At 40.6% G+C, this 20,903-nt stretch overlaps 1 protein-coding gene across 3 annotated transcripts in view; it reads right to left on the bottom strand.

Moving 5' to 3' along the window:
* ADGRA3 (adhesion G protein-coupled receptor A3) overlaps positions 1-20,903 on the bottom strand; it is a 134,415-nt gene that overhangs the window by 26,041 nt on the left and 87,471 nt on the right. For all 3 annotated transcript variants that reach the window (XM_027046573.2, XM_053217517.1, XM_053217516.1), the window contains exons 11-13: positions 12,296-12,457; positions 8,786-8,989; positions 194-407 (exon numbers count right to left, since the gene is read on the bottom strand). In XM_027046573.2, coding sequence (XP_026902374.1) covers positions 194-407; positions 8,786-8,989; positions 12,296-12,457 — 580 coding nt within the window. The remainder of the gene's footprint in view (positions 1-193; positions 408-8,785; positions 8,990-12,295; positions 12,458-20,903) is intronic.

Genomic DNA, 20,903 nt, shown 5'->3' with positions numbered 1-20,903 from the left:
AACAATATTTCTGAAACAAACTTCATAAACAATAAAATGTCAGCGTACACTCTAATGGGTACTCTGCAGTGTCTTTTTTCACTAGTGACTCATTAAAATGAGAAGGAACAGAATTAAGCACTTTTAGGTACAGGGTATCATTAAAGTCACATTGTCCAGCAACTCCAGGGTAACATATGCCTACGTAACAAACCTATTTTGGTGAGGATCACTGGGGTAACCACCGTACGCCGTTTTCCATCATCAGCCAAATTTGTTGAATTCCCAGTGGCTGGGAAAAGCTTTCCGTTGCGGAACGCGAGGAGTTGAAGCTTGTAGAGAGAGTCATCAGTTGGTCTGACCTCCCTTTTTTGCTTTGGTGAGAAAAGGGAAGGAGGAAGCTGAATGGAAGCTTCCACGATAGTATTCTGAATACACACAAAAACAAAAGCAAAGAAAGGTTGCCACATTAGCACGCAGAAACCAGGAAGAATATTTTAGACAGCTACAAATGTTTCCTATTTGTATATGAACCCTTTCTTAAAATGTATACATATGAAATTTAATAGTTAAAACAACTTACTGGTTAAGTGAAGTATCTGAACACCACACAAAAGCACAGAGGAAAAGAAGCATAGAAGAAAGAGAAATGGGAACTATAGTTCAAAGAGTTGAAGTAGTAAATAAGGAATTATTTCCAACTACAAAGTGAATTTTCCCATGGTAACACATACTGCTGAAGTCGATGCATCAAACCGATCAGGGATCTCAGTGATCACTCTTTGCATCAATTTTATAATGATCAGTTACAGAAATAAGCACCAATGCAGCATATCACAAATATGAGTTTAATTAATTTGGACTTACAGAACTCTAAAGGTGATTTATGATGGATTCGAACTGTCAAACAACAACAAAAAAAGAAATTCTACAGACTTAATAGAAATAGATTCAAACAAACTCTCATTTTAGCAGAAGTATCCCTGAGACTAAGAAACACATCCTGCTGGAAAAAACACAGTAACAAATAGAAGAGCTAGTAATGCTGTCTCATCGTGGAGTGTTTTATAGGATTTTTAAATTATAAATTACTCGGCATTCAATAAAAAATAAATTCATATGCCAGGCAGACAAATAATTAACCATCTGAAAAAAATCCCTATTTTAAGAATTTATCACAAAGTTTTTCTCTTGGCATCAATCTCTCTCCAATCCAATGTCCACACTATCAACAGAATTTCCTCTTAAGAAATACATCTCAGGGGGCGCCTGGGTGGTTCAGTCGGTTGAGCGGCCGACTTCGGCTCAGGTCATGATCTCGCGGTCCGTGAGTTCGAGCCCCGCGTCGGGCTCTGTGCTGACAGCTCAGAGCCTGGAGCCTGTTTCAGATTCTGTGTCTCCCTCTCTCTGACCCTCCCCCGTTCATGCTCTGTCTCTCTCTGTCTCAAAAATAATAAACAAACATTAAAAAAAATTTAAAAAAAAATACATCTCAGGGGCGCCTGGGTGGCTCAGTTGGTTACGTGTTGGCCTCAGCTCGGGTCATGATCTCATGGTTCACGAGTTCGAGCCCTCTCTCTCTGTCTCTCCCCCGCTCACACTCTCTCTCAAAAATAAATAACATTAAAAATTAAAAAATATATATACATCTGACCTTGTTATTTTAAAGAACACCTTGGCTCTCCAACGTTTAGGGAACACTGCCCCCAATTGTAAGTACATCATATAATTTGGCTAAAATCTACATCTCAAATTCATCTTCTAAAATCCCCTGTATCTCCACCTTGAATTTTTCGATCTTCAAGATTTCATATGTGTTTTATGCCACTGTGTGTGCTGTACGTGCCTGGACCCCTTGCTGAAATGCTCTACCATTTTTTGTCTGGCCAGCTCTTGAACTGGGCAAATCTGATTTCTAGCAAGATCAAAGATGGGTCAGGGTTAAGAGCGGTTGACAGCCAGGAGAAAGACATCCTTAAAACGGGGCTTTTTTGGATGATTAATTACAGGACTCCCCATCACACTGCTTTTCCAGTTAGCTGCTCCCTCTTGTGGCCTCATGCGGGATTCTGCACACACATCTCATTGCTAATATGTGTGCTTTTCACAGTGTAACTCACTGTCTGCCCCTTTAACCAGAGTAGCAGGATTTTTGAGTACAGATAATCTCCCTTATGTTTCTGGACCCTCTACACTAATAATAGTTCCTGGCACTTGTACTGGTAAAAGTAACCCATCGTTTGTAAAACTAACGAAAGTCTGTGTGGCATGATTGTATTTTTTAAAAAGGATCTATTTAAATAAGCAAGTGATTAAAATTAGTTTTTAACTGCTGTGCTTAGCACAATCTTGGAGCACACTGGACACACACAAATGTCTGTTGAATAAAGTATTTTGAAAAGTTTGAATACTGGAAGTTTGAATATTTCTTTTGAATTGAAGATGCCAAGAAGGTATTTGGTAGAAATACTCTGTCTAAGAGGGGCACCCGGGTGGCACCATCGGTTAAGCGGCCGACTTAGGCTCAGGTCATGATCTCACAGTTCATGAGTTCAAGCCCCGCGTCGGGCCCTGTGCTGACAGCCTGGAGCCTGTTTCAGATTCTGTGTCTCCCTCTCTCTGTTCCTCCCCTGCTCATGCTCTGTCCTCTCTCTCGCTCTCAAAAATAAACAAACATTAAAAAAAAAAAAAAGAAAGAAATATTTTGCCTAAGAAAAATACACAAAAAGGTTTCTACTGTTCTCACTTAAAAATATAACCTGATAGGGGCGCCTGGGTGGCGCAGTCGGTTAAGCGTCCGACTTCAGCCAGGTCACGATCTCGCGGTCCGGGAGTTAGAGCCCCGCGTCGGGCTCCGGGCTGATGGCTCAGAGCCTGGAGCCTGTTTCCGATTCTGTGTTTCCCTCTCTCTCTGCCCCTCCCCCGTTCATGCTCTGTCTCTCTCTGTCCCAAAAATAAATAAACGTTGAGAAAAGAATTTCTTTAAAAAATATATATATATATATATAACCCGATAGAGAAACAAAGTTTCTTATAAATTCACTCGCTAATCTAGTAAATTTCTACTATGTATGTAACTTTATCTTAAATAGGTGTGCAGAAAAAAGGGAAATACATCAACAGATCGATTAGTTAAAAGGTCAAATTCCTGATAAAGCGTTACATACTGGACATTTATTAAAACTTGAGAACTATAAAATTCAATAATATAGTTTTGTTGTGAACACAAAATGACTCAAAAAGCACAGGTCTCTGGGTAAGCATTACTTATGGTATATCAAATTAATTTTAAAAAGAAGACATACTGACATTTTCTGAAAGAGCTGAAAAAAAGGAAATGACATCTATAATTTCTAGCAGTGAGAAAATGTTTTCTATCCAAGTTTAAACTTGTAAAACCATCCAAACAACAGCAAATAATAAAAACTCAGAGGAGTAAGAACAGATTGTTGACAGATGAAAGCTACATAGTCAAGGCTGTATATACTGTAGCTTCTGAAATATCCTTTAAAGTCCAATAAGGAATATTGTTAAATATTATTACAGGTGACCTGGGATGGAGAGGGGACGGTTAGGGGTGCCCGAAAAGCTGTATCAGAATGCCTGGATTTTTATAGGAAGAATATAATATTCGTATATTTAATTTCCTTAAAAGAAGTGATCACTTATTATGGCAAAGCTGTAAATCTAATGAAAACAATCACTGAGAAACACTCATTTGTTACATTTACCATGATTTTTACCTTTTGCCGCTGTCATTCCATTTAACCCTCTGTTCATTTTTCAATGTATGGATTGCAGCAATAGAAAGATATACACATGGGCAATTAGAGCTAATAAATTAGAAAAACCTCTCTTAAAACCCTTTGGGAAATACCGTATATGTTTCTGGCGTCTAATTTTTATTACTGCGGATCATATGCCAACCCTGGGGAAAAGAACATAGGATCTGAAATAAGAAACCAGGATACGGGTCCCAGCCTCACCACTTAGTGGCCACTTAACACTGCACAATTTTGTTTATACTCTCTGGGTCTCATCTGTCACAGGCAGCTAATGATCCTTCTAACAAACGGTTGTAAGGACTGCATGGGATCATGACCATGACAAGCATAAGAGGCCACATCACTGTGGGTGGTATTTTTATTACTCTTACTACTGCAGTGTGGCGAATGTTTATCTGGAGTCTGGGGAAACAGAAAATGTCTTCAAGTAACTGACTTCCCAGCAATAATCTAGAACCTCATCATATTTTGACTTCTACAATTCACTTTTAGTATTAATTTCAATACTAAAAGTCGACCAAATATGAACACACATAAAATTAATGTTATCACAGAGCTCTTACTATTGTATTGGCAAAATTCATGTATATTTCCCTATTTACAAGATATTAAGTCAAGAAGAACGTTAAGTATCATAAAGGATGTCAACTCCAATACTTCCACTGGATCTTAACATCTTTCCTTATGAAACAACCGGAACGTCTGCCACTGTGTAATTAGCAAGTTAAAATTTTCTGAAATCCTAACTTTGTTCATTTCTGCGGAATTCTAACACAAATTTGAATAAGTCAGAGAGCCACCACCTGCCTTAAAACAAGAAAATACTAATTGATTCATACTGTCTTAACTATCTACTCCCTTGATTTTAAAGATAGATATGATACACTCCAATTTTTTTGTGAATAATTAGTTATTAACTGCATACCACTTTTTGATTATCTCACTGCTAAAGATTAACAGGAATTATGTTTGACTTCAGAATCAAGTTTTTATTAACTGACTTTCCTTGCTAATTAAGCTTTGGCTGTTAAATTTTATTCAACAGTATTTATTGGGTATCTTGTTACTCTGTATTGGGCACTGTGCAGGGTCTGGAGATAAACAATGAATAAGCCACGGACACTAACTCAAATATTGATAATCGAACAGGGGAGAGATAACAACAATAAAACAATAATAAGAACTAACATTTATTAAGGGCTTACTCTGTGCTGGACACTACTGTAAATGTCTACATATTTGCCTCCTTTAATCCTCCAAGTAACCCTTTGACGTAGCTACTGTTTCCTGACGCCTATGTAACAAATGAGGAACTGACATTCAGAGAGGTGAAGGTGCTTGCTCAAGTTTGCACAGCTGTTAAGTTAGGGAGCAGAAAGACAAGGTCTGGCTGCAGAGACCAAATTCTTTGTCACCATATCCCATGGCTTCTCAGTCTAACTCAGCTCACCATAGTATCAGCTTTGAATTATTCTGGAGAACAGACGAAGCACTATGGAACAAACAGGCGGTGATGAATTCTCAGGAAGAGAAGGAAGGTACAATTTGCATGGAGTCTTAGAAACAGAGTAGCAAGGCTTTCACCAGGCAGAAGTGGGAAAGAGGGTGGGGTGGGAAAGGGGGCAGAAAGGCTGGTGTGGAAAGTTAGAGAACGTCAGTTGGGGTCTCAGACGAGGGAAATATGGGATGTGCAAGAAAAACTGATTTCTAAATTCCAGTCAAGCAAAGTTTAAAGAACCAATTCTTCCAGACTACATTACAACTGAATTCAAAACACCAGCAATTTCTAAAAGCTCTTAGCAGATTATCGAAAAACAGATACTGTTGGGTGAGCTAATATAATCTGTTATGGCACCGACAGGAGAAGGAAGCATTTGGTTAAGAAAAAAGAACAGATGTGGTGCTGTAAGTGTCCAAGGACAGCTAATTCAGTCTCCACCTGGCCGGCCCGCATTGGTGCTCACTGGTGACTCGAGCACTCTGCCCTCAAGCAAGCTTCAGCCTCCCGTGTAGGAGGTGAGAAAACCATTTGGCCCCTGTGTGTAACATGCAATGACAAAGAGATGCGCAGAGTGCGACAAAATACGGAGGAGAAATAAAGGAGATAAGGGTGGGAGAGGACAGACAGGACGGTATTAGGGAAGATTTCTTGAAGGCAATATTTCTGCATGCACAACCAAATTGCAGAGAAGGGGAAGGGGAGGAGCCAGGAATCCTAGCAGAAGAATTAGCATGAGACTGGCCTAATAGGCTGGGAGAGGAACCATGGGGGGGGGTTGGTTGTTAGTGGACAGAAGAAAGGAGGCAGGAAGAAAGATGGGGCAGGAGGGCAGATAAATGCCAGAGGATGAAGCTCCCTGGCAGCCAGCCTCCAGAGAGACATGAAGAGTATTTATCAGAGGATACGCGAGGTCAATTTCCATGTTGGGTAGATCCAGGGATAATGCTAGTAACAACATTAACAGCGTGAAATGACACGGACACGGACAACTTGAGCAGCCTCTGCAAACAGGAAGACTCCTGGAGACCCTCTGCTCTGCGACCCTGGAACTTGTTACTAAAGGGTGGACAGACTAGGAGGTGTTCCCAGAAGGCCCAGCAGGGCTGAGGAGCCGCTCAGGGAACTGGCATGACAGCTCTCTGGTAGAGGGTAGGAAAGGATTTCAGTACTTTACTGTCATGGATGAATTGCTACATGCTGGCTGAATGCCAGCCCTAGGGAGACAATCTATATAAGGAGGACGGATTTTTAAGGAAGAGCCTGTTGACCCAAAGACTAAAGAGGAAGCCACAACGGTTTGGGTAATCTAGAAGTCCAAACCAGGCTGTGATGGTAGTAAAGACAGAAGGACAGCGATTGAAGAAATACATAAAAAGCAATTCAAGAAGCTCCTATTGCTAACGGAAAACTTCCTTGTTATAGGTTTAACTTTGTATGTTAGCATATTCTCCTATTCAAAGGTATATACATGGTATCTAGTTCGTATATGCAAGGCTTTAAAAAAAAAAAAGAAAAAGACATGCGTAAAGAGTAAAAACCGCCCTAGTGTAAAGTTACAAATGTAAAGTTAGTTTCCTGTTAAAGTCTAAAGCATTTTGCTCTGTTGACGTTACAATTTTTAACTAATTTTGTGTCACGAAGGACAGACTCCCTTTTCACTCGGTTTAATCATGTCCACCAAAGAAGCATGAATAATAGTGCAATGTGTCCTTGGTTTCTGGCCACAGATGATCTTAAAAGGATAGAATAGTATGAAATTGACAAATCTGAGTGTGTTCATTTAAAGCTTTCGACTTTGGCAGGTAGAAACTCTCCTTACCCAGAGGGGTAGCTTGTGAAATTGATGAAATGTAGGGTTTCATCATTTGTAATCCCTTTCTACCAGCTCTGATCATCTAAGATAGAAGGGTTCATCAATTTTAAGTGCTCCTCAAAGGCACATGCCTTTCTCTCTCGGGTGTGTGTGCGATGCTGTTTCTCTGCCTTCTGTGGTATGTTTTACCAATGAAAAACACAACAAGGAAAGGACCAGGTCTGCAGAAGCAATGCTGGGTGCATTGAGTACCCACACAGAACCAAGAAAATCTTGCAAATTTTCCTCTGAGTATATTATATCAAGTAAATATATTATCATTAGACATTCTGGCCTGGTTGAGATTGTCCTGGGAAGTGGGGGAAGTTGGACTGCTTCTAAATTCAGCAAGCTGGCTCTCCTTATGGAGGTCACCAATAGCAAGGTGTAACAAAATACATTAATTTTCTTTCTTTTTTCTTTTTTTCTTTGTTTTCTCTTCTTTTCTTTCTTTCATTCAATATTTACTAAGTGCCCATATTCATTCATTCATTCATTCATTCATTCAATATTTGCTGAGTGCCCATATTCATGCATTCATTCATTCATTATTTACTGAGTGCCCATATTCATGCATTCATTCATTCATTATTTACTGAGTGCCCATATTCATGCATTCATTCAATATTTGCTGAGTGCCCATATTCATTCATTCAATATTTACTGAGCGCCCATATTCATTCATTCATTCATTCAATATTTGCTGAGTGCCCGTATTCACTCATTCATTCATTATTTACTGAGTGCCCATATTCATTCATTCATTCAATATTTACTGAGTGCCCATATTCATTCATTCATTCAATATTTACTGAGTGCCCATTTTCATTCATTCATTCAATATTTACTGAATGCCCACAATGTACCAGGACACCTAACACCTATTTGATCAATTACTATGCAGCCATTAAAGTGAATGGAATATTGTTTATGATATAATTCAGGGACAAGCCAGAAACAAAGAAAGTCCTGTGTCATTAAAATCCACAGACAACACAGCTACATGTGGCCACGCAAAGCTAAATGAAAAAAATGTGGTTTCATTAGGGTGTTAGACTTGGGCCTCCACTATTTGCTTCAATGTAGTCTTAATGAAACACACCTAAACCCCAAATTTTAAAACTCAATAAAAATGCTTTTCATTTTGCTTGCTGCAATAAAACACACATTTTCTGAAGACAGATCACATGTTTGCACTTCTTTGCCAAAACTCTTGATATACAGCTTGCCTGATTAAATGCCCAATCTCAAGGCTGGCTTTTCCATTAGGTCCAAGAGGCACAGAGCCAAGGACACACAATACTTTCAGGAGGTCTACGAAATGTTCTCATGTCTTTAAAATCAGGAGCATAAAAATGAACTTTCAGGTCAAAGAAAATGTTCTAATATGTATTAATATATTCATCTTTTTACCAGTGCAGTCATAAAATAGAATTTTGATATTTTTGTATGGAGACGGGGTCCAAAGGGCAAAAGTGTCCAGGCCCATGAGAGGCATTACATGTCCCTTCCTGGTCTGAATTTCTTTCAAAACAACAGCAAAAAACAATACCAATACCTACCCTACCCCCAAAATAACTTCTAATTAGGTGATTCTTCAAAGCAAACCATTTTGAGTATTCTAACCTAACAATAAAGAGTCTTAAATGCTTATAGAATGTAACATACCTTTAGGGCCAGACTTGAGAACGTATTTGAAACATTGCACTTAAAGCTCAGTTGCTTATCCAGGTTTCCATCTGGATCCCGTCTCCCATACTCAGAGAGGCCTGTCCGGTCAGAGGCTGCTACCTTCTGGAACACGGTACACGTCATCCCAGTGAAGCCAGCAGCCTTGATGACATAAGCTTCCAGAGCAATATTGGGTGAATACTTCAAAAGTCAAAGAGGAGTTATGAAAGATTTACAGCATGAGGGAAAAGCACTTTCAAAGAGTCTTCAAACACAAAACACTGCACATAAGCTAGAGGCAAAAAGCTCAAGTTCTTACATAACAAAGACACTGTGCAGGTAACTGGCACATAAAAAAAGATGCTGGAAACAAAAGGATACCCTAATCTAGAAAAATACCAACTGAGGAACATGCTTTGTGGGATGGAGCCCCACAGCGGGTTCTACACTGACAGTGTGGAAGCCTGCTTGGGATTCTCTCTCTTCCTCTTTCTCTGCCCCTCCCCTGCTCGTGCTCACTGTCTCAAAATAAATAAACTTTTAAAGAAAAGAATTAAAATAATAAATAAAATAGGGACACCTGGGTGGCTCAGTTGGTTAAGTGTCTGACTTCAGCTCAGGTCATGATCTTGCGATTTGTGGGCTCGAGCCCCATGTCAGGCTCTGTGCTGACAGCTCGGAGCCTGGAGCCTGCTTCGGATTCTGTGTCTCCCTCTCTCTCTGTCCCGCCCCTGCTCACACTCTGTCTCTCTCAAAAATAAACATTAAAAAAAAAATGTTTAAAAAATAAAATAAAATAATAAATAAATAAACTTTAAAGAAAAGTGTGTCTTATAAAAAAATCAGCTAGAGAAATCAGTGGACTCGCTTAGTCACACAAGAGGAGTGCTGGGGTTTGGGAAATACACTTTCAAAAGCTGCCTTGTTCTAAGGCGCCTGGCTGGCTCCGTCGGTAGAGCATGTGACTCTTGATCTTGAGATCATGAGTCTGAACCCCAAGTTGAGTGCAGAGATTACTTAAAAAGAAACTTAAAAAAAAAAAAGGCAAGGTCCCATTTTAAGTCCCATGTATGGACAAAGTCCTCTTTTGCAATTTTTTTTAAGCGTAAAACTTATGTGCAAGGTGTGTAAAATCTATCAGGAAGATAAAATACAAATTAAAAAATATAGAAGGCAAAGTAGAATGTGCCAAGCACCATATGTATGGAAGAAAAGAATTGGTGCTCCCTCAAATATTCAAGACTAACAAATTTTTGCATTAGCTTTTGCAACCCAGATGTCACATTGTGAAAACTCTTACTAAATTCGATTGCATTTTTTTAAGCTTATTTATTTTTGAGACAGAGAGCAGGGGAGGGGCAGAGTGAGGCACAAAATCCCAAGCAGGCTCTGCAATGTCAGCGTAGAGCCCAACGGGGGGCTTGAACCCACAAACCGTGACATCATGACCTGAGCTTAGATCAAAAGTTGGATGTTTAATCGACTGAGCCACCCAGGTGCCCCCAACTGTGTTTGTTAACAAAGTATGTTCCATTTTTTTATTGACCAAAGACACAAATAATTAAGACAAATATGTGAAACCTCAGTTGAAAGGAAGAAAACAGCCATTTTTGAGGTGCCCTGTAAGCTGTATCATTTGATAAGTAGATGCACAATTTCCGGGAACCTTTCCTACCCTTTGAAATGGAGGACAGGCCGCCTGGGGGTGGTGCTCAGGTGGTTGAGCGTCCAACTTCAGCTCAGGTCATGATCTCACGGTTCATGAGTTCAAGCCCACATCAGCTCTATGCTGACAGCTCAGCTCAGAGCCTGGAGCCTGCTTCGAATTCTGTGTCTCCCTCTCTCTCTCTGCCCTTCCCCCACTTGTGCTCTGTATCTCTCTCTCAAAAATAAATAAAAAGCATTAATGTAAAACTAAAAAATAATAAAATAAAATAAAATAAAATAAAATAAAATAAAATAAAATAAAATAAAATAATAAAATAAAAGGAGGGCAAATGCACTATGCACCTTTATTATATCCTTGAGTTCTCCAAAGAACCAATGAAGTTTAGAGAAAGGAAGAAGTTCTTTGAGCTTAGTAAGGCTCAGGCAAGGAATTTAAAATAGATCTGAATGACCAGGGAAGACCAAATGTGGTCATCGAAAATGGTGTGGGGCACCTGTGTGGCTCAGTCGGTTGAGCATCTGACTTCAGCTCAGGTCATGATCTCATGGCCTGTGAGTTAGAGCCCCACGTCAAGCTCTGTGCTGACAGCTTGGAGCCTGGAGCCTGCTTGGGATTCTGTGTCTTCCTCTCTTTCTGCCCCTAACCCACTTGCATTCTGTCTCTGTCTCTCTCAAAAATAAATAAATATTAAAAAAAAATTTTTTTTTAAATATGGAGAGCCAGTTTCCAGTAAGGTCATGTGTCTGAGAGAGAAATTACCCTGAAGTATGTTGTCAGGTCAGTAGCCATAGTAGGCCCACCATTTTATTTACTATTCAAGAAAGTAATCCTAAACTTAATTGAGCAAAAGGAACAATAAAACACAGTATCATCAAAAAGATCCCATCAACCTCTGGAAAAACAGTAACCCTGAATTGTATAAAATCCTAGGAGGAAGTAGAGAGTATTCTATGAACCGACTTAAAATCATTAGGAAATGAGAACCGTGGACCAGAGATCAGAGTACGAGTAGTAAGGGAATGACAGAGTATTTATCATATTTACCACATTTGTAGAAAAAGTCAGCAGTACACCAAGAAATTTAGAGCTGCTCAATTTAGCACAAATAAAATTTAATATGATGAGTGATTATTAAATATAAATACTCATTATTCCAAGAGTGAGACTTACTGGAAATGTCAACACTGCACAAAGGTTAGAGGGCCTCCTTGTTCTCTTTTTCTGTTTCAATTTTTTTTTTTTTAGTAGTGTTTATTTATTTTTTGAGAGAGAGAGAGACAGACAGACAGAGTGTGAGCAGGGGAGGGGCACAGAGAGAGAGAGACAGAATCCAAAGCAGATTCCAGGCTCTGAGCTGTCAGCCCAGAGCCCGACGTGGGGCTTGAACTCACTAACAGTGAGATCATGACCTGAGCTGAAGTGAGACGTTTAACCGACTGAGCCACCCAGGCGCTCCCCAGTTCTCTTTTGAAATTGGAACCTGGGCAAACAATCAGACACTTTCTCAGAACATCCTTCAGGGCCCAGAACAGAGTATCAGCTGGGAGGTGCATGTGACAGTTACAGTAATCCTACAGTGTGCTTATTTGTCTTTCAAATTAAATGGCGATAACCATTCAAACTGCAAATTAAGAAAGTATTTTCTAATTACCAAGAAAACAGATTACTCAAAAGTGAAATGAGCTTTTAAAATGTTAGAGAACTGGAAATTCTGTAATAATCAGCAGGAACAGAAAATACCCACATCATGAGGAAAAAAACCAAAACTATCTTTTATAAGTTCAAGTTGCTTTCAATGAATTTCTTTTCTTAGAATTCTAGGACAATGTTGCACTTACTGTTGAATAAACGTGAGCTCCGTTTGCTAATCGGTACGTGGCAATGCGCTGTAGACACTGAACAATTCGACTGCAGGCCTTAGCTTCCCTCTGTGCCAGCCACAGAACACGCTCGTCAGCCAACATGATGTTGCTTGCAATGTCAACCATCACATCACCTAGCTAGCAGGTGTGCAGGAGAGAAGAGGAAGACCTTTAAAACCAATACAGGCTGTTTTACATAATCAAAATCACAATGAGACACCAAGATTGGCCTTCCATCTAAATGTTCACATGAAAACCCAACAGGCACTTATTTTTTCTGACTGAAACATTTTCAGATATGAATAGCACATTCATTCAGCTATGACCGGCAGGTAACATTTAGCTCAGGGGCGCCTGAGTGGCTCAGTCAGTTAAAGCATCCGACTTCAGCTCATGATCTCACGGCTCATGGGTTCGAGCCCCGGGTCAGGCTCTGTGCTGACAGCTCGGAGCCCAGAGACTGCTTCAGATTCTGTGTTTCTGTCTCTCTCTCTCTCTCTCTCTCTCTCTCTCTCTCTCTCCCCCTTCCCCTGCTCACATTCTGCCTCTCGTGCTCTCTCTCTTAAAAAAAACACATTTAGCTCAAAACAGTATACTTGAATAACTACCAACTCATTGGTAAAGAATGACATGTGGTACTCATTTTCATAAGGGGGGGGAAAGGCAGTTAAGTTAATCAAGGAGAAGGGAAAGATATCACACAATTCCCAGAACAAAAAGATCCCAACTCTTTGGAAAAACATTTATAAAGACCTCTTTTTGTATGTTAACTCAGTATTATTAGTAAGAAATACACACGGCTACCTCTTTAGTATCCTGTCATGTCCAAAACCCTAGGAATGTCCAACTATCATGAGTTCCCCGCATATGCCAGGCCACTAGATGGGTCTTTGCACATGCGGTTTCCATGACCTCGAATGAACCTCTTCGGTTCCTCCCAGTTCAATGAATGCTTTACGATCCAGTGCCATGAAATACATGGATCCTAAGAGGTACTTTTCCACCACTTGTTTTATTTATTGAATTCCTTTTATTAAGTTCAGTCCATGACTTACAGATGTAAACATCTGTCAGGCAATGCCACCAAACATGTCCATTAACTATTATCGACACTGACTTGTATGTCCCATGTCAGAGAAATGCATTGAATAGCCCGGGCTAATGAGACATACTGGTGTCGAGGGGGTTTGCTATCAAGCAAAATGTTCCTGAGAGGGAGATCTATGGCAGAAACAACTACAAAAACATTCCAGAGGTAGGATCACAGGATTTACAAGCTGGCTGGGCCTCTAATCAAGAAACAAACAGCAAAGGCGTTAAGCCCCAAAGCCAAGCGAGAAAGTGAAGGCTATTTTAGCAAATGTCTTTTCGTCATCCCAGAAGATCCCAGATGAGCTGTTCAACCCTGCTCTGCATCCGATACTCTTCCCAAGATGTACAATTATGAGACTGAGGTGGGACTAGAAAATGTTCAGTCCATCCCACCCACAGTTCACTTCACAAAGAAGACAAGCCTGTGGAAATGCACTGGATCCCAGCGCTGGAACACGATGGGTGAGGCAAGTGAGTGAGTACAGGGGTGAAGAGTAGGACTTCAAGTCCTGACCTCTAGCTGAGCTGGACACTTACCCTCTTATGCCTCCCTTTAATTGTAAAAGGCAGATAATAACAATCCTGTCTTTTCTGAATGTTGTGAAGATTAAGTTCCTATGATAAATACAAGGCTCCTAAAACCATGCCTGGTCAGCTGTCCTCATTATTGTATTTTATCGCTCCATTATTTGTTTAACATTTCAATTCCAGCATAGGCCCCTCTTTCAAGATAGCTCTAGGAGTGTTAAAGAGGAAGGGTGTATTTATATGCAAAACTATGTAAGAACTCATACAACTCAATAGCAAAAAAAAAAAAAAAAATCTGATTAAAAATTAGGAAGAGGATCTGAATAGACATTTTTCCAAAGAAGACATACAGACTGACCAACAGGTACATGTAACGGTGCTCAACATCGCTCGTCATCCAGGAAATACTAATCAAAGCCACGATGAGATGTCACCTCACACCCGTGAAAATGGCTATCACAGGGACAGCTGACGAGGAAGTGGAGACGAGGGAAGCCTTGTGCACTGCTGGTGGGAACGTAAATTGGCACAGCCACTTACTTCTAGAAAGCAGTATGGAGGTCTCTTGAATTAAAAATAGGGTCTAGCAACTCCACTTTACCTGAAGAAAATGAAAATGCTAACTCATAAGATTCTTGCGCCCCTACATTCACTGTAACATTATTTACAGTAGCCGAGACATGGAAGCAAGTCAAATGTACATCGATGGATGAACAATAAAGAGAACGTGGTGTCCACACACATGTGCACGCGCACACACACTCTCTGGAATTTTACACAGCCGTAAAAAAGAAGGATATCTTGCCATTTGTGACAACGTGGTTGGAACTTAAGTTGAGGTATTATGCTAAGTGAAACAGGTCAGACACAGAAACACAAATACCATAGGATCTCACTTCTTTTTTTTTTTTTTTTTTCAACGTTTATTTATTTTTGGGACAGAGAGAGACAGAGTATGAACGGCCGAGGGGCAGAGAGAGAGGGAGACACAGAATCGGAAACAGGCTCCAGGCTCTGAGCCATCAGCCCAGACCCTGACGCGGGGCTCGAACTCACGGACCGCAAGATCGTGACCTGGCTGAAGTTGGACGCTTAACCGACTGCGCCACCCAGGCGCCCCAATAGGATCTCACTTCTATGTGGAATCTTAAACAAAACTGCCAAGAAGACAGACAGGGAGTTGCCAGAGGAGGGAGTAGGGGGTGGGTGAAATAGGTGAAGGAAGCCAAAAGGTACAAACTTCCGGTTACAAATAAGTCATGGGACGTAGCGTGGGGGCTATAGTTAAAAATACTTATTGCATATGTGAAAGGTGCTAAAAGAGGAGATCCTTCTCATGACAAGAAAAAAATTTTGTAACTGTGCAGTGATGGATATGAACTAGACTTATTTTGGTGATCGACTCACAATACATACAAATACTGAATCATTGTGTTGTACACCTAAAAATAATACAATGTTTCATGTCAATTACACCCCAACAAAAACCAAAAATTTAATTTAATTTAATTTAACTTAAAAAGAGGAGTGCCTTTTTAAAGTCTATGTTCAGGGCAGCCTGGATGGCTCAGCCAATTAAACATTTTTTTAATATTTATTTATTTTTGAGAGAGAGAGAGACAGAGTACAAACAGGGCAGAAAGAGAAGGAGACATGGAATCCGAAGCAGGCTCCAGGCTCTGAACTGTCGGCACAGAGCCCGATGTAGGGCTCAAAATCACGAGCCGCAAGATCACGACCTGAGCCGAAGTCAGATGCTTAACCGACGGAGCCAGCCAGGTGCCCCTAAAAATAATTTCTATGTTCATCTGTAAATAGGACAATGCATCCAGCAAAACTGTCTCTCTCTACTCTCTAAAGCACTGCTACCTCATCCAATTAAAAATAGTTTATGGGCTTCTTAATGCCTCTAACATACTATATCGCAACTCTTTCCTTATTTTCTTTCCAACGTAAACATCTTAAGGGCAGAGACAACACAATGTCTTACTTATATTTATACCCTTATTCACTAGTAGAACTCTTGGTATAAAAGCCAATAGCTACACAGTTCCATTTACTCACTGACTAAATATTTATTGAGAACCAAGGTGAGCCAGACACTGTCCAGAGCAATGGAGACACAGCAGTAAGAGAAACATACAAGGTCTATTAGGGGGCTTGTAATCTCTGAGGAAAATGCACAACAAGTAAACGCATGTTGTAAAAGTGACTAAGTTGTGATAACTGCAAAACTACCAGAGTGATATATAATGAAGAGAAGGGAATTTAATCCAAACACTCTATTTTAATGGACTCAGACATTCCCAAAGAGCATTTTCCTCCAAACCCAACACATTAACAAGATCAACTGAGAACCAGAAAGGCCTAGGCCTCTAATCAACCCCAATGCAACCCAGAGCCTATTCATTTTATACAATTCATGGAACATTAGCATCCTAGTATATAGTCTATATATTCCTAATAACAAACAGGTGAGGGGGGTGGATTTTATTCTAACAGAAGCTCTTGTTTCTGGAGCTATAAAGAAGGCAGTGGGGGGGGGGGGTGCCTCGGTGGCTCAGCCAGTTAAGCATCCAACTCTTGATTTCGGCTCAGGTCATTGACGATCTCATGGTTCATGAGATCGAGTCCTGTGCCAGACTCCACACTGACAGCAGAGAGCCTGCTTGGGATTCTCTCTCTCTCCCTGCCCCTTCCCCCTCTCAAAATAAATAAAATACACTTAAGAAAAAAAAAAAAAGGACAATGACTCCAATATGCCAATAACTGAACATGTCAATCAGCTATTTATACAGACAATTGGAATAGTAACTGCCAATTTTTAACAGGAATTCAGAGTAACCTGAATAAATTGGCTAGGTTTGTGTCTCTTATTCTTACCTACTGTGGATTTTAAAAGATGCTCTATGGCTATCAAAAAATTCCCACTGGCTGCAAACACCTAAAAGATAATATGTAAGAAAACACAGACTCTAAGGTACTACAGAAATAAATATGGAGTATTCATAGATTAGCACCATTACAATTCAACTTGTCTTATACTTTTTTTTTAAGTTTTAAACACATAGACTTTACGAAGATCCAACAGGAGACCTGACAGATACATCATCTCCACTGAGAAACTTTAATTATTGCATGATCAAAAAGCTACTTACTGCTATGGCCACCAGATAATGCCAGTAATGGAATTTAGTGTGTTCTAATAACTGTAAAGAAAAGAAGTATCTTTAAGAAGGTATATAGCTAGCAAGAATGATTGCTTTAGCTGAGAATAAGCTATCTTTCTCATTACTTCATTCCAAATGGCTAAGAACTCAGGAAAGGGATTTGTTGCCAAAATACTCCCCAGAGCAGGTGATCATAAAAAGGCTGTAAACTTCTGTAGCTTGGTTACGGAAGCAGTTCTGAATCCGTCACAGTGGCAAAAGAAGGACACAAAAAGGGTAACAGTGCATGAAAAATTAGACTGGATTAAAAAAGTATGCCTAAAATCTGACACACCAAGACAGTTTGGCAACTGCAACGAGCGTTAAAAAGCAGTGGATCTCTCCTTGACCTCATTTCCTAAAGGCCACTCCAGGCACAAAAGGGTCAGAAGGAATCACACACCTGCTCTCCCACCTGTCACAGTGAATGGTTGAAGCTCAAATAAAAAAACGTGTGAACGCGCATTATCAAAGATAAAAAGGGTAAAGAAATGGAAATGCCACATTAATAACAAAGAAAGCATTAAATGTCAATTGTCATAAGAATATTTCATGTTCTCAATATATGTTTGGAATTCTGATCAGAATCAGATCAAATCACCTGTAAATTTCATGAATGTCTGATGCGTTAGCATAGGAAACACACGAGATGATACATAACCTAAACTTGGTATTTAATTGTAATGTAGGAGGATAGTAGGACAATGAAGACAGAGTATTTATGTGCCTTCGAGTTACACACTCCTGGGTTGAGACTTCAAGTCTGTCACCTGCCAGTTAAATGCCCACGAGTCAGTTATTGAGCCTGCCCAACACTCAGTTTTCTCACTTGTAAAATGAGACCAAGAATTCTATGAGAAGGCTCAGAAGGGTTCATGCCATAGGAAATTAAGAAAACAAAAGTTATCTTCAATAAGCAACTCACGTCATTTCTGAGAAAAGCCAAGGGATGTAGCCCTCCCCACCCCAGTTTGCATTTCCAAGCACAAGGAAGCAGGGGGTACCCATTAAATCTAATAACCAGAAAATCAAGAATTACAGACTCATGTGTGAGACGGGGCAGCAAGCTGGGCAGTTGTTTGGGGACAGCTAAGATGGTGACAGGTTGTAAAGGGATGACGTGCCTTCCAAACGTGACTAGGTACTAACAGGAGTAAGGGCAGCAGCTGGTATTATTACTAAGTTCAAGAAGTCCTCATGATTTCCTCCTAGTTACACATTACATATAATACTGAGATCACACCTATCTCAAACTGTGTTACTGCCCTGCATACTTTTTTTTTTTTACATTTTTTTAAATTTATTTTTGAGACAGAGAGAGACAGAGCATGAACGGGGGAGGGTCAGAGAGAGGGAGACACAGAATCTGAAACAGGCTCCAGGCTCCGAGCTGTCAGCCCAGAGCCCGACGCGGGGCTCGAACTCACGGACCGCTAGATCATGACCTGAGCCGAAGTCGGACGCCCAACCGACTGAGCCACCCAGGCGCCCCTGCCCTGCATACTTTTAACAAAGGGATTACTCCACTGTGAAAGCCAAGTTTTAAAGGTGTATTTATGTCCCTCTTAACTAGTTTCGGTGTCCTGAGTACCTCAGGATCCCACTGCAGGCTTCTCAGTTTGCTTAGTAAAGCAGTCAATATTCAGTGAGAGTCTCACTGTGATAATCATCAGCGCCTGTGGCAAAGATTAAAGATCTGATTTTATTGTGGTAAAGGAGCAAAGAAGATAATGAAGAGGAGGACAACGACCATGGGGGATCCGGGGAAACAGGTGAGAAGCGGGGGGGAGGCTGAGAATAATGTTATGTGGAATAAATGTCCCACTTATTCTGTTTCCTTACAAAACGGATTTGAGGTAGCTTAGCAAAATAAAAAGGATTATTCTTTTAAATTAAGAAAGCAGGGGCACCTGGGTGGCTCAGTCGGTTGGGCGTCCGACTTCGGCTCAGGTCATGATCTTGCGGTCCGTGAGTTCGAGCCCCGCGTCGGGCTCTGTGCTGACAGCTCAGAGCCTGGAGCCTGTTTCGGATTCTGTGTCTCCCTCTCTCTCTGACCTTCCCCCCATTCATGCTCTGTCTCAAAAATGAATAAACGTTAAAAAAAAATTTTTTTTTAAATAAATTAAGAAAGCAAATAGTGGGAAATATAGACGTATAAGAAAAAGATACACAAGTAAAAACTGTGCATCAATGCACAGCTTCTATCACACGGGAAAAAATGGTATGTTTCTAGGCGAGGCGGTGAAGACCATACCACAATTATCAACACAAAGGGAGAACGCTACCTGCAGGTCAGCAAAGCTGCTTTTATGAGGAACACTACTCGAGAGGTGGACCTTGATCGGCGGCCCCCTCAGCCATACCTTCACAACAAACGGAAGAGCCTAACTCCTCAGAGTCCTTCAATTCTCCCGAGGGAAGCTCATTTTGTTTTTTTCTGATTACACAAACCTCTGTGCATCTCCCATTGGGGGAGCATGGAGAACTAGGTACTCAGGAAGATTCCCCTGCTAACAGTGAAAACTGCTGAGCGAAAACTCATCGACAGGAAAGAAAGAAAGGCACCACTGACCAGTCAGACAATAAAGACTGTTCCAGAGGCCCACAGCAAAACAGCAGCAGGAATCCAAGAAGCTCTGAGGTTGAACTCTGATGGCCGTGGCTTATGTTTTGATTTCCAGGCAGGCCTACAAGGAGATCACTGCATTACGCTGATAACATAAAGGGGACACCTCCAGGGTCAGGGCGAACCAGCAAGCAAAATTGAAACTGTCTTGACCTTGGCACAAAGTAGGAGGTGAAAAATCTCTTCCCTGGCAATTCGTAAACACAGCTGATCACACAGGACTAAGGTCAGGCATCACATTATTCCTGAGGTCTAAAAAACCTCAAGCTGAGAACTAATTTCAAAGCGAGCCCCTTACCTTGGTATTGCCCCTAGGCACTTAACAGAAGCAAACAAATATCACACTTCATAAGGATACATTAGACTATTCCCATGAAGACTCCTCATCATCAATATTAATCAACATTGTTCTGGAGGTTCTCACTAACAGACAACCAGAAAGGGAAAAAATTTAAAAAAGGATACAATTTAAACAGGAACAGAAAAACCAACTGTATTCACTGGTGACCTATGTCTAGAAAATCCCACATAACCAACTGCAAAATTACGTGAATGAATTCCTTAAGGTAACCAGACATAAGATGCACATTTTTAAAAACCATAATTAGGGAAAATTGAACAAGGACTAGATATTTGATGGTGTTAAGGTCTCAGAGCTCATTTGGGCTCAACACATAACAGTATCACGGTTCTACTTTATCTTTTGTAATGTTTATTTATTTTGAGAGACAGAGACAAAGACAGAGACAGAGACAGACACAGAGAGAGAGAAAGGGAGAGACCGTGCATGTGAGTGCAGGTGGAGGGGGGCAGAGAGAAAGGGGGGGAGAGAGAATCCCAAGCAGGCTCCACACTGTCCAATGGAGCCCAACTCCCGGCTCGATCTTACGAACTGTGAGAGCATGACCTGAGCCAAAATCAACAGCTGAGCGTTTAACCAATAAGTCACCCAGGAGCCCCTCATAGTTCTATTTTAAAGTTCCTTTTATTTCAGGAAAATTATGGATGAGGTAGGACATCTAGAATTTGCTATTCAATGTTCCAGCACTGAAGAAGGAAAACAAGAAAGAAAGAAGAAAAAGATAAAGGAAAAGAGAGTGGGGGAGTGGGGACAAAGAAGTGGATAGAT

Source organism: Acinonyx jubatus, chromosome B1 (genome assembly GCF_027475565.1).
Source record: "Acinonyx jubatus isolate Ajub_Pintada_27869175 chromosome B1, VMU_Ajub_asm_v1.0, whole genome shotgun sequence".
Taxonomy (NCBI): Eukaryota; Metazoa; Chordata; class Mammalia; order Carnivora; family Felidae; genus Acinonyx; species Acinonyx jubatus.
This window is presented reverse-complemented; position numbering and strand designations above follow the sequence as displayed.